We start from the raw sequence: 14,573 nt of genomic DNA, 5'->3' as shown, positions 1-14,573 counted from the left end.
CTACTTGTTCTTTTACAGTATTCTAAATATATATATGTGTGTATAGCTGTATATGTAAAGGGTTTTTTAATTTGTATAGAATAAATCAAAATTTAAGAAAATTCTATACATTATTTTAATTTATTCTAAGAAGTGAGAATCACTGCCAGTGATTATCAACTGGGGATGTTCTTACTTCCCACTGGACATTTGACTACGTTTGAGACATTTTTGGTTGTCACAACTAGGAGAAGGGGGTGCTATCGGCACCTAGTGGGGAGAGGCCAAGGATGCTGCAAAATATCTTTCAATGCACAAGACAGCCCCCACCCCTACAACAACAAAATATAATCCAGCCCAAAATATCAATAGTGCATGCTGCGGCTGAAAAACTCCACCGTAATATAATCTTAGCAATGGGTAAAACCCAATCAAGTTTAGTTTGTGAATCACCAAGTTCAATATCCTATTAAAACTTGAAAAATTAAATGCTAAGTATTTTAGAAAAAAGGCTCTAGAGAGTACTTGGGCATTAAAAAGAAAAAAAAGGAAGGAAGGAAATAAAATGTAACATGTAACTAAGAACAGGCCATAAACAGCTTTCAAAAGCCTATTAATTGGAGTTTAGGATAATTATATAATAGAGCTGTACCACCCTGGGGCAAATAAAAAATGAGCTCCCAGAGAAATAAATAAATTATCTTAATATACTCTTATCAATACTAAAAAGAAAATAGCAGTCATTACTACACAACAGGGTCAAAAATCCTAGATTAGAATCTCAAATCTACTACTCTCCACACCAAGTTTTATAAATTATAAATCTATCTTATCATCTGAAAAAAAGATAATATCCACCCTCTCCAACAATGGTTGTAAGCATTAAAAAGACATAAAAATAAATTCCCCAATAAATTCTGAAGCATTAACTATTACATCAATATTCTAGATTTGGAGGCACATAGAACTCACATTTTTTAAAAAATTTGTGTAGCAATCACAAGTATATGAGGCACTTTAATATTATACGTAAGACACAGGTTTTGCAGTCCGAACATCTAGGTTTGAATCACAAGCATCCGCCGCGTAGATCTACACAACCTGACAGAACTACATTAGCAATCTGTCTCAGGCTCCTCTTATGTAACAGTTATTACCACCCACATCTCATAGGTTTATCATAAGGAACTATTAGAAATATATAAAACACAGGAGATAAACATCCATTACGTTATAGATCTTACTGTTATAAATAGCCTGTTTGAATCTAACACAATATAAATACAAACAAAAACTGGTCAGCTGAAGATAATTATTTCAAAGCAAAATAAGTTACCAATTAAATGGTTTCAAAAGCTGAATGGAATTAGGATGAAATGAAACCAAAGAAAATTTCTGGAAAAGTTTAGGCAGACAGGGTGAGATGCTTAAGGTCACAAAAACTAACCATTCCCCAAACTATTATTTCTATACAGAAGTCACTGGAACACTCATTATAAACAAAATAAGCTGGGTCTTGGATAGCTAAGTATTAAGAAATAAAAATCATACAAAAGCCTAATATTAAAATAAAACTTGAGGCCAGACCGTGGCTCTATATCTATAATCCCAACACTTTGGAAGGAGGAGGGAGGATTGCTTGAGGCCAGAAGTCTGAGGCTGCAGTGAGGTATGATCCTACCACTGCACTCTGGCCTGGACAACACAGAGAGACCCTGTCTTTAAAAAGACTTATTTATTTCAATTCCTACTCATCAAGGCAGAATATCTTTGTCAAGGTATGGAGATATTTTTACACAGGGTCAGTTATTATACAAACAAGGGAAAAAAACAAGAAGAATGCTAAGTTGCTGCTTCCAAAGTATAAAATCTAGGTGATTTCAGATTTTACTTCCCAGGAGTATATTTGGTCTTTTATTATCTTTTTTCTCTCTATGATATAGCACTTCCCCTGTCCGCTCAGCTGGGGAATGGAATGGGTGAGACTTGGAAAAGGTCTAACTAGATTTTGTTAAATTTTCCCAAGTTGGGATTGCACCAGCAATGGCTCCCAAGATCTTAATTCTGCCCACCAAATAATGTCTCTCTTATATTGTTACTCTAGAGTTCCTAAAAGGCCACTAGCAGACTACTGCCAAATGCAATACTCAATTCAACCAACATTCCAAGTAACAGCTACCACTTACACTGTACCTATCATGTGTTCTCAACAACTCTATGAGGTTGTGACTAATAATTTCTCCATTTAATGATAAGGACACTGAGGCATAGAGAAGTTGCCCAATATTATCCAACTAGTAAGAGAGAAAGAGATCTGAAGGTAGGCAGAACAGCTCCAGAGTCTACTATTATCTAATTGGTTATATGGCAAACATCCATTAACCTAGAACTCTCACAAAGGAGTAATAATTACTAATTTCAACTTTGAACAGTTTATTATTTTTATTTAACTAACTCATTCATTAAAATCCAACCTAAAAGTTAGCTCTTCGAAAGTTTTTTTCTAAGTCTCTCAGGCAGAATTTGTCACATCACTAGATTTCAAAGTTAATAACATCAGAAAGTAAGTCAGCAAAAGGACTTGAATAATTCAAAACTCATTTGCTGTATGAACCCTATTTTAAATCTGTCCATGTTTTTCACTAACACCCTAGATTTCATTTTTGAACACCCTATAACTATCCCCCAACCAGCACCCACATATAAAAAGCTTATTTAAAAAAAAATGAAACCTTTGCAACTCCACAACACTCCAGCATGGGCAATACAATAAAGAACTAATTCAAAAAAAAAAAAAAAAGGCAAATAAAAACACTAGGTTCTATTTTGTAACCCAGTTCATTTTTGCCCTTGGACAAAAATTCAAGTCAAATGAAGTATGTCTGGATGAGTTCTCCTGGTTATCTTGTGTAATTTATTAAGTTAGAGAAAAAATATGTGTGTGTGTATATATATGTATGTGTCTATACATATAATGTTTATACAAACTTAAATTCAACACGTATAATTAAAACTGCATTATGACTTCATTTTAAAAATGCATTTCCAAGGAAAAAAACGAAAAGAAACTGCCATTTCTGGCCAGTAGAGGAATGTAAGTGTAAAAATTGGGACATCTGGTTTCCATGCCTTGAGGTTAAGAAGGTATTAACTAGCTCAGTAAAATTAAATTAATTGCTAAATTTGAGTCCAATTTCTCACATAAGGAGAATTATTAGCTGACAACATTAACTTACTTTCCATTCCTACCTACTGTAATCCCTCAAACAAAAGGACTGTAGGGGAGGAGAGAGTCACTTCACACACAAAAATTTTAAGACTGTAAACGTTCTTCAATACAGGCCTAGAATGGAATGTGAATGACTATACACGGCAGAACTGTATTAATCCTGTTTGGGACTCTTCACTGTTAAATAACTTCTTTAAATGCAAAAAAGTTTCATTCTGAAAATATACTCTTTCTTCTTAAATTAAAAAGCAGCTAGTAAGTAATTCAAGGTTGGCAATAATATCTACTATTTAGTTACCCATTTCCCATATGTTTAGTTTTCTTATTGGATCCTTCACAGATTCAGTGTGAAGGCAGTCAAACCTGCTCCTCATTTCTAAATATCACCACAGTATCTGAATCACATATCTTAAGAATAAATTCTCCCTTCCAATGGTAAGATTTGAGGCATTCCTTTATCTTAGCAATCCTTAAAATAGAGATGACAAACTAGGGCTACCAAATGACCCAGTTTGCCCAAATTAAAGGATTTCCTGGAACGTAAGATGGTGAGCACTAAACCAAAAACAAGTACAAAGCAAACTGGGTCGGCTGATCAAACTATCACAAACTCAAATCCCATCGAGAGCCAACCCATGGTAACTAACATCCGTGAGTGAACAAGTGAATGGGTAACTGCAAAGCACATGTCCCATCTAATGAGCAGTGTTTATTTCCATCTTTGGCTTAGAGAAGTTACTGAACCCATCCCATCCCAAACCTATTTTATTCATTTGTTTGATATTAATTATGAAGTATCATGTGCCTTCATTAGCTTGATATATCGGGTATCTGAGAAATCCAAGCAGTTTCATACAGTTTACACTAGAAAAAACTCTCTCCATGAGCATCCCTAAACTGCAGTTCTATAGACAGCAAAAATTAAGTATAACAAACCACAGTCAAACATTGCTCTACAACCCCTACTGGTTTCCACTCTCTAAAGTATTATACCACCACTGCCAAGAAGCAGGGAAATAAATCACTGAGTTCTCAAGCTGGCCATGTTCCAAAGTTATTGTCCAATTCTCAATTGCAAGGTAATGATGGAACAATGGGCCTTGTGACACAAGCTTTCTCCTCTGCCAGTTAGATACTTACACTCTCTATTCCTCTGGCCAATTCAAACAGAAGTGCCAAAGATTCACCAGCAGCTATTCTCATGTTTACATCATCACAAGAGAGGAGGCTTGGAAGTTTATGGAAATGCCTAAAAAACAGTTAGTCATTACTATGTGAATACAACCAATTATGTCCACTAAATGTTGCTTTTATAAAACATGAAACTAAAAATACATACATCTCAAGCTTTTTCTTCACTTCATTGATTGGGCATATGGTCAGCAGTAGTGTCCATGCAAGCAGCGAGCTGATATGAAGCACTGTATTAGGGGTGCTGCAAATAACAGTAGTGTCTTTCTCTTTGAGATAGGACTTAGTGAAGATATTTTCAAAACATTCCAGAGTTGAGTATAGTTCCTAATGCATAATAATATGAAGTAAGATAACCACCTTAAATTAGAAATAACCACAGATAAATTAGAAATAACCACAGATAATAGAATCAAAGGTTTTTTACTTACAGTAATGTCATCTGTGGCAATAAAACAGCAAACACCAAAGCAAGTTGCACACTAAAAAAAATATATATATGTATAGACATTAATGATTTTATTTCTTATTAATTCTACATCTTCCTGCTTTTATAATTCAACGTGAAAATGTTCTCAGCAACATGATATATTAGGTCCCAAGCACTGTATATAAAAGAGGTGAGGAGAGAAAGAATACTGAACTAAGATCAAAGGAAGTGCATTTCAGTTCAAGCTCTGCTACCAAATTCACAGCATGTCTTTAACAAAGTGATTCTGTTCTTCTTCGGTCTTCTTTTATTGATCCATAAAATCAAAAGCATGTAGAAGAATTACATAATTTCTAAAACAATTGCAGCTCCATAATCTATTATTTAAATTATTGAATTATTTTTATGAGTCTATGTCAGTAAAGCATTCTGAAAGGGTGAACTATCCCCTCGTTTCCTTTCTGTATGCTTTACAGGTGCTTACTGGATCATTTCAAACTTCAACTGTAATTCAAAGATAGAAAGCTTAGACATATGAGATAAAGAAGCCTGCCCTCTCTATTAAAAAGCCTTTAAAACACATTACAATTCCACCGGTTTTTTAGCTGTTAAAACTATCTATATTCTTTTGTTCTTATGAAGACTCTACTATGAAAACTTCTAAAAGAAATCAGCTTCCAAAAAATAAGCACACAGGAGCAGAAATTTCATAAAACGTAAATAACTGTCTTCAAACTTCCCACCTAATTAATCAATTCCATTAATTCAAATTTCACTTATTCTGGATCATGCTGAAAAGAGGCTGGGAATCATATAATTGCCTTTTGTTTGCAGAGGGGAAGGGCTAAACAGAAGTGAGTACACTATATGATTAGAAAGGTAAAGCTTATCGAATAAAACACTTAGAACACAACACTTACACAAGCCATCTACCTGCAACATAAACAGAAGCCTTCAATTCTCAGAAAATTTGTTTTAACAAATTAATCCGTATAAAAACAGAATTTGTTATCTGAGATTTTATTATTCTACATTTTGTTACTAAAATTCCCTCATGTTGTTCTAAGTATTATTAAAGCTTTAAGTCTTTAAAGTCACCACTGGCATCAGGCCCAGGTTTTAGTCAGTTCTGTTCCGGTACTATGAGGATATCTGTGATATTAATCTGCTTGGTGTCACTATTTTATTTTCATTATATCATCCTGGTAAAAACTGAACACTGTTAAAATTTAAAAGTAGCCGAAGCATTAAAGGAAATTTTTAATCCATAATCCCTTCTGCTAAGTAAGCAGCAGAAGCAAGGCTACATGGTTCCTTTTGATGACTCTAAGAAAAACAGCCAATTAAAAACTAGAACTGGCTGGGTGCGCTGGCTCACACCTATAATCTCAACACTTTTGAGAGACCAAGGCAGGAGGATCACTCGAGCCCAGGAGCTCAAGGCCAGCCTGGGCAATACAGCAAGACCCATCTCTACAAAAAATTAAAAGTGAGCCAGACAAGGTGGCACACGCCTATAGTCCCAGCTGCTCAGGAGGCTGAGGCAGGAGGATAACCTGAGCCCAGCAGGTAGAGGCTGCAGTGAGCCATGATTGTGCTACTGCACTCCAACCTGGGTAGGAGAGTGAGACTCTGTCAAAAAAAAAAAAAAAAAACCCTAGGACTGCCTCAATTTAATATGGATTCCATCTGCTAAACAGGGAGACTAAGGTTTTTTAAAAATTCACAGCAACTCGGAAGTATGAAAAAGATAATGCCTTTAAATGAACAAAAAACTCACATATAATCAAAATTAAGTGACTGCTCCAAAAATCTACCCAGCAGAGTGTCTTCTGTCATTCTAGTACGAAATTATACCCATAGTTTCACATGATTTAAAAGTTGCATATATTCCCCAAAAAGGAGAAAAGAAAAAGTTAAGTAGCAAAAGCTAATTAAATATTTCAGTATTACTAACTACTGGAGGAAACGGAGATTACTATGAAGTTGCCAAACTCCAATTTCTTTGCCTCCAGGGCAAACTAGACTATTCCCAGCTTCCATATGCCTGGTAAGCCAAGGAACTAGATGCAAAAGTGACATGCTTTGTCTGAGTCTGTCACCTAGCTACCCTGGCTGCCATATGGAGAGAACCTAGAGGTGGGTGAAGCTGCAATGGAGGCCTGGGGTTCCAGCCAATTTGCATTGGGTGGTGATGATAAGAAGAAGAAATACATTTTTACCAAGCTACTCAGACAAATATTAATGTCACTTAAGTAATACTAATAAGGAAGCTGATTCGGATAATCAATATTAAAAGTATTACAATGTTTCAAGCTTAAACTGATTCGCTTGTTTAAAAAAAGTTTAGGATCACATGTTATTTTTCCAAATCCACTATGACCACATCAGATGTTTCTGTGACAAAGTAAAACATGTCCATATGATCATTTGTATCACTTACTGCCACACCAAAAACAAAACATAAAAACCCCAAAACCCAAAATCTAAAGTCAAGTGTTACAAGAGGTAAACATCCAACAATTAGAGAATGAAAGCTTTCTCAAACCCCAAAATTGGAAGACTATTTCGCAAGTCAGAATTTCAGAGTTTCCTATGTCTACCCAAATCCATAAATATAGAATTAATTATTTTTTTTTTAAGATACAGTGTCTGGCTTTGTCTCCTAGGCTACAGTTCAGTGGCATGATCATAGCTCACTGCTGCCTCAAACTCCTGGACTTACAAGATCCTCTCTCTTGCCTCAGCCTCCTGAGTAGCTGGTATGGTACTACAGGCGCACCATGTCTGGGTATCATGAATAGACAGATCTATAAAAGTAAATATCTTATACTTACAGTTTGCCTAGCCTGGATACTAGCCGACCCATCACAAATGATTTTCTTTAGGATTGGTCCAAGAGTTTTCAAAATCTCTTCACTTTCAATGCCAGGGCCCAGCTGAATACAAAGAACAGATGCTAATGCTGCAGCTGCGCGTTGCTCATCACTCTTACCTATAAAAGCAGCCAAGATGCAATCACAATAGTCTTTTCAGTAGACTCACTAAGACAGTAATTTCCCAAATTTGATCAATGACAAAATAGCATTTACCATTTTTGAAACCCCATGCTCCAGGCTTTGATGCAAGTTACACACTTAGGCTAAAGAGCTCAAACTATAAAGACAGACAGACCTCAGTCAAATCCTAGATTCTACTTAGTAGCCAAATGATCATCGATTAATTACTCTTATTCTCTAGAGTTCCTCATCTGTAAAATGGAGATTAATATCTATCTTAAGGGAGTATTTTAACAGTTCAACTAAATGTGTTTCAAGCCAATTTCTGTCTTCAAACTCCTTAATGTACTCATATAAACAGTGCTCAAATTGTCCTTGAATTAATCTCCTAAGCATTTCAGATGTACACAGTCCATCAGGTAAACCTTCAGGGTTTCTCCACCAACATTTTTTTAAATAAATATGGGATTAAAAATAATTCTTTAAGACCATAAAAAATACATTTATTAACTTTTTTTTTTTTTTTTTGAGACAGGGTCTCACTATCACCCAAGCTGGAATGCAGTGGTGCAAAAAATACATTTATATAAAGGTAAATATAAATTAACTCTTGAGAACTGTATATACCACAGGTGAGGTGTGGGGCAAATACTAAACTTAATTTCCTGATAAATTAAAAATGTAAAAAATATGCAAGCTAAAATGGAATTTTTAAAGGTCATCTGGTCCAACAACCATTATAGCATACAGGTTGAATGTAAAACACCTTTAATAGAGCCATTGTGTTATCTTTAAAAAGTTGGGTCTGCTATCAACTACACCAATAACAAGATATATAAGCTTAGATCCATCTCAGTTTTCCTAGGCCTTTCTTTATTCTATTCAATGGGAGAGGTGAATTTGATCAAAGGTTTCACTTACAACAAAATTTTTTACTCTCAGGTAAAATGAGAAAAATAAGAATATAAAGCTTAGTTCATTCAATTTTTTAAAAGTGCATTTCTACATTTTTGGTGCTAGAATATTTTGCTAATAAAATAATGATAGTGGAAGATAATTATTTTCATAATGTTCTTACTTGGCTAAGTTGGCAGACACCAAATCTTGTTTTGTTTTGTTTGTTATAATAGAAACCAAGTATTGCTTTGTTGCCCAGGTGGTCTCCAACTCCTGGCTTCCAGCGACCCTCCCACCTCCGTCTCCCAAAGTGCCAGAATTGCAGATGTGAACCACCATGCCTGGTCACAAGTCTTTTTAAATTTGGTGGTTCCTAAATCTGATAAGTCTGGTAACACTGGACTTTAAGGTCTGACAACATTATCTTTAAGATCTCTCTTTGGTCTTAAAAGTTCTATCGCTGTAACAATTTGAATTCCAGAATTTCTATTACAAAGTTCTAGAATTCAAGTATTCCAAGGGATATCCTGAAAATGATGTAATTTACAGGTATAATCAATGTTTTATATAAGTGCAAGGGAAAATGAGCTAGATGTCTGACATACACTTTCAAGCTTTTCTGGTAAAACAAGAGAATGACTATCACCTCTACTGATACAAAAAAGGATGATGACAATCTACCCCAATCCTTCTTAGTTTCAAGCTTTTTTTTTTTACGTAAAACAAAAAGTTCTAACAAGTCTCATTTTGAACTATAACAAGATGGTGTACTCCTTGACTATTAGAAAATTTTAAGAGTGGACCAGTGTTCCAGTGCTATTACTGAATGTTACCGAAAAGAAGATAACACACTCCTTATTAGTTCTATGTCTGTGACTCAAAAATAAGGGCATTACCTTTTTTCAGGCAGCGTTCAATGCTATCAGTTAAAGTCATTCTTCTTTCCAGAATAAATTCATACAGCATTTTTGAAGCCAGTGCATTTTTAATACCTTCAAGAGCTGCTTGCCTTGTCTTTGCACTATTTACACCCAACGTAAGAGAAAGAAGATCCAGTTGGAGTATACAATAAGTAACTTTTTAAAATCTTATTTCCTTCTAAACTTTATCTATGTATAGATTTTTTAAATCTAATTCTCATCAAGCTCTAACCATTTGTCAATAATATAATTTACTTTCCATCTATGACTCACCTTATTACACAAAACACTTAAGGCCACTTTATATCATGGCATTTTTCTTAGTTTGATAGCCACAACTTTAAATGCCTACATAATATTTTATTGTTTCAATGTATGAGTATAGTTTCAATGTATTGTTTTCCTATATTACATATTTAAGTAAATTTACACTTTTTAAAAAACTATAAACGTCTAGAATTGTATCTTCAGGGCTTTTTAATTCTATTAAGGTCAGTTCTGAAGCTATAGTGAAGAAAAACAATCTAGCTTTGACATTTTTTCATATCATAACAACATTAGCAGACAAGCAGCTTAAAGCAAGGTTTCATTATCATTTCTAGTTGAAGATTAACTTTTAATTCAATAAATTCATTTATATTATAATCAAATACAGTTACGTATGTGCTGTTATGCTAGAACAATTACTAATCTGACTCAATCTAAATTCTAATGGCATGTTAGCACACACATTAAAGTCCAATGGAACAAGAAACATGATCCAAAGTAAACAAATTAACCTTCTGGAAAAATAGATTGCTATTATCTGAGAGCTGTACAAATTATATATATGTAAGGTAGCTGATTAGAATCACACAGAATAATCACTTCTCTTAGCTTTTGACTAAGATCAAGCGTAGAATCACACAGAATGGAGTTTCCAGTGTTGCCTACCTCTTATCCAGGGTTAGGTCAATTAATCCTTTCAACTTGTACTCTAGGTCTTCTTGAGTTCCTTCCTCATCAAGGACTTCTGGTCCTAAGAAATAATATAAACCAGCCATTATAATGTAAAAGAAAAAAAGACAGGGAACAATAGTACACCTTAGCTACAAGAATTCCTCCACCTGAAACATTTTATCTAAAGTCGCAAATTTAAATTTAAAACTCATACCATCTTCAGCAAAACTGGAAGGATCACTATAACCACTGCAATGGCTCATTGTTTCAATTGATGCATCTTCATCACTAAAAGGTTGAACATTTCGATGCTGGCCACCTATTAGGTAAAAGAGGAAAGAAGTAAGTTATTTTATTGGCATATATCTAAATATTTAACTTTGGAATTTTTAAGTTTACTTAAGAGAAATCCAGTAATAAAACCACAGACTCATATAAAAAGAGATAATTTTATCACAAGTGAACATACTTAAATATTCTTAAACTAAGTCAGTTCACCTAATACATTATTTCAAAGCACCAATGATATATCAACTATACGCATCAGTCCTCTAATAAGAGGCATTCTTTTTTGTTTTCTGTCCCTGTCGCCCAGGCTGGAGTGCAGTGGCGCAATCTTGGTTCACTGCAACCTCCACCGCCCAGGTTCAGGCAATTCTCCTGCCCCAGCCTCCTAAGTAGCTGGGATTACAGGCGCACACCACTACGCCTGGCAAATTTTTTGTGTATTTTTAGTAGAGACAGGGTTTCACCATGTTGGTCAGGCTAGTCTTGAACTCCTGACCTCGTGAACCACCCACGTGATCCACCCACCTCGGCCTCCCAAAGTGCTGAGATTACAGGTGTGAGTCACTGCGCCCCCAGCTGAGGCACTCATTTTTTATGACACCAAAACTGATAGGAAGGTGGGCAGTGGCTCCCGCCTGCAATCCTAGCACTTTCGGAGGCCTAGGAAGGTGGAACACCTGAGGTTGGGAATTTGAGACCTGCCTGGCCAATATGGTGAAAGCCCGTCTCTACTAAGAATACAAAAATTAGCCCGGCGTGGTGGTGCATGCCTATAGTCCCAGCATCTCGGGAGGCTGAGGCAGAAGAATCGCTTGAGCCCGGGGGGGAAGACGCTGCAATGAGCCAAGATGGTGCCACTGCACTCCAGCCTGGGCAACAGGCCAAGACCTTGTCTCACAAAAAACTGATATGAAGATGAAAAAATTATTTCCAGACCATGATTTCAAATCATGAAGACAATGAAAACAGATCCAGAAATAGTGTTGTATCACAGATAACCATAAGAGTAAGACAAATACATTTTCCAATGAGAATGGCTGGGCTTAGCAAACACGAACTGGTGAATAGGTTTTTAGGTTACACATGTCTTATGTTAAGGGGAATTAAGGAGTTAAGACGGGTAGTTTTAAAGACAACTTAAAGTGAGAGAAGAAAAAAAGGTTTAAAATAGAAGTTTTGGTATTTGATATAGTATAAAAGCCTATCAGATAAACTACCTTTAAGGGAAAGGTTCTATACAACGTGCAAGAGTTTAAAAGTACCAATGCTGGCGGGGCGAGGTGGCTCACACATATAATCCCAGCACTTTGGGAGGCTTAGGCTGGCAGATCACCTGAGGTCAGGAGTTTGAGACCAGCCTGGCCAACATGGCAAAACCCAGTCTCTACTAAAAATACAAAATTAGCTGGGCCTGGTGGCAGGCGCCTGTAATCCCAGCTACTTGGGAGGCTGAGGCAGGAGAATTGCTTGAATCCAGGCGGCACAGATTGCAGTGAGCCAAGATAGCACCATTGCACTCCCTGCCTGGGCGACAAGAGTGAAACTCTGTCTCAAAAAAAAAAAAAAGTACCAATGCTGTTACTAAAAAAAATAAAATCTTTTTAAAAACTAGAATCTTTCTTTCAACTTCATTAACTTCAGGAATAAATACACAGTCGCTTAGGGATTTTGCATTAAATAAAAGGCCTGCAAAGTCATGCACTACAATCAGCACTGAGTTAAGTCCCAAATGCTGCCCTAAAAGTGACAGTGAGTCACCTGACTAACCTCTGAACCTAATTCCCTTTCAGTAAAATCAAAGTTCCTATGTTCAAACGTCACCACCCTAAGGGTTTTGGTTTTTTTTTTAATGCTCCAAATTTAAGCCTGTTACTGTTGGGCTGGATTTTTTTTTTTAAAGGAGTTGTCTTTTTTTAAAATCAAAACAGAGAATTTAGCAGATTTTTAAATTAACACAGCAAGCAAGTGGCCTTCAGATTTGCTTGCTTGGTGCCAAAGTAGTAAAGCATAAAGATTAAGTAATGAAGCCAAAATCTCAAAATTTCTTAGAGTGCTTAGGACAGGAATAAACAAAGACCTATGACATCATACTCTATTTCTGGATCTATCTTCCTCGTGTTTATGACTGAAGTCATGGCAACAGATGAGTGTCATCTGATTAATTTTATTAACATTTATTCACAAGTCAATTCACAGATTTTCTTTTTCATAGCCTATTTCTGAGAGTATTCCTCCTATGCAACTTACTCTGGTCCCTTAACTCATCAGTATTAATGATTTCTAAGATTCGAGGGAAAGAAAAAAAATACACACATATATATATCAAGAAAAAAAACCCTGTATGAATGTCTGATATCTAGGTCAAACTCACCCACGTTGTGAGCTTAAGTACCGTGAAAGAGATGGCACTCTAGGTATATAAAGTATTTCTAGAGGGCTTACTAACAAGGTTTTGTTCTTTCTTGAAAACATTCTCTTTAAATTAAGTGCTATAACATACCTGTATAAAAGAAGTCAATTTTATTACCTTCCTAAAACTCTCCACTAACATAAAAAATAGTTTAAGTCATTAAAGTAATAATGACAATTTGGTTATATAGTGGAGACCTCATTTGAATCCCACTTCTTCTAGATGTCATTTAAAAATACCAATTAGGTAAGTGGCTTGTAAGTAAGCAAAAGTTTGTGTAATTTTCCATCTCTTCTACTCAACTATTATTTATTAATTGTTTATTAAACACATAAAACATTCACATGGGACCAAGTTAAAGTTTCAAAAAGTAAATCTCACCCCCATCCCTTTCCCCAGTTCCACCTCTGAGAGGCAACCACAGTTAACAAGTTCTAGCACATACTTCCAAAGATATTCAAAGCATGTATTGTGTTATAAATTAATCAAAGAATTATTTTCTATTTGTTTACATATGATAAAATTCAGTGGTGAAATGGATCTTTTCTACTAAAATAGTGAAAAGGTAGCAGCAATAAAGTTGATGAAAGGTCACAAATGAGCCCTGAGGCAAAATTTAAAAGGCAATCCCCGCACAGCCACCAGAGTGGCACCAGAGGTACTGTAAGCACAAAGAGGGAAGGAGGCTTGCCCAGAAACTTTAGACGGGAATAAAGGTTTGTGCCTGATCTAGGCCATTACTAATATCATTACAACTTTCAAACTTTAGCTTTCAAACTTTTCCATTTCATCAACAAAAGGGTAAAAGAATAAAATAAGTATCTTCTAGAAAGAATTAAAATGTTTGATTCAGATGAGGAAAAGCTGAAACACAGTGGTAAGAAATATCCTCAGACCAGACACTGTCCCAGCATCGTGGGAGGCTGAGGCAGGAGGATCCCTGGGGACGAGGGACTTGTGACCAGCCTGGCCAACACAGACCTTGTCTCTACAAAAAATGTAAAAAATAGCCAGGAATGGTGTCACATGCCCATAGTCCTAGCTACAGAAGGCTGAGGTGGGAGAATTGCTTGAGACCAGGAGTTAAAAGACTGCAGTGAGCTATGATCACACCACACTGCACTCCAGTCTAGGTGACACAGACAGACTCTCTTTCCCTTAAAAAAAAAAAAAAAAAAAAATATCCTCAATTCACATAGAGAAAGAAGAGGCCACGAAACTGCTTTGTGATGTGTTACATCTTGTCACAGAGTTACATTCATCAACATGGAGAGCATTCAAAATAAAGAGG

General features: G+C 35.8%; 1 protein-coding gene across 4 annotated transcripts in view; it reads right to left on the bottom strand.

Annotated features, from left to right (window-relative positions):
* Positions 1-14,573, bottom strand: part of IFRD1 (interferon-related developmental regulator 1) — a 55,615-nt gene that overhangs the window by 10,617 nt on the left and 30,425 nt on the right. For all 4 annotated transcript variants that reach the window (XM_011999210.1, XM_011999212.1, XM_011999211.1 and 1 more), the window contains 7 exons: positions 10,799-10,903; positions 10,579-10,663; positions 9,622-9,746; positions 7,667-7,824; positions 4,831-4,881; positions 4,548-4,726; positions 4,349-4,457 (listed from right to left, as the gene is read on the bottom strand). In XM_011999210.1, the coding sequence (XP_011854600.1) occupies positions 4,349-4,457; positions 4,548-4,726; positions 4,831-4,881; positions 7,667-7,824; positions 9,622-9,746; positions 10,579-10,663; positions 10,799-10,903 (812 nt within the window). The remainder of the gene's footprint in view (positions 1-4,348; positions 4,458-4,547; positions 4,727-4,830; positions 4,882-7,666; positions 7,825-9,621; positions 9,747-10,578; positions 10,664-10,798; positions 10,904-14,573) is intronic.

The sequence above is a fragment of the Mandrillus leucophaeus genome, unplaced genomic scaffold (assembly GCF_000951045.1).
Source record: "Mandrillus leucophaeus isolate KB7577 unplaced genomic scaffold, Mleu.le_1.0 Scaffold588, whole genome shotgun sequence".
NCBI lineage: Eukaryota > Metazoa > Chordata > Mammalia > Primates > Cercopithecidae > Mandrillus > Mandrillus leucophaeus.
Note: the sequence above shows the minus strand (reverse complement) of the source record. Positions and strands in the feature narration are given on the sequence as shown.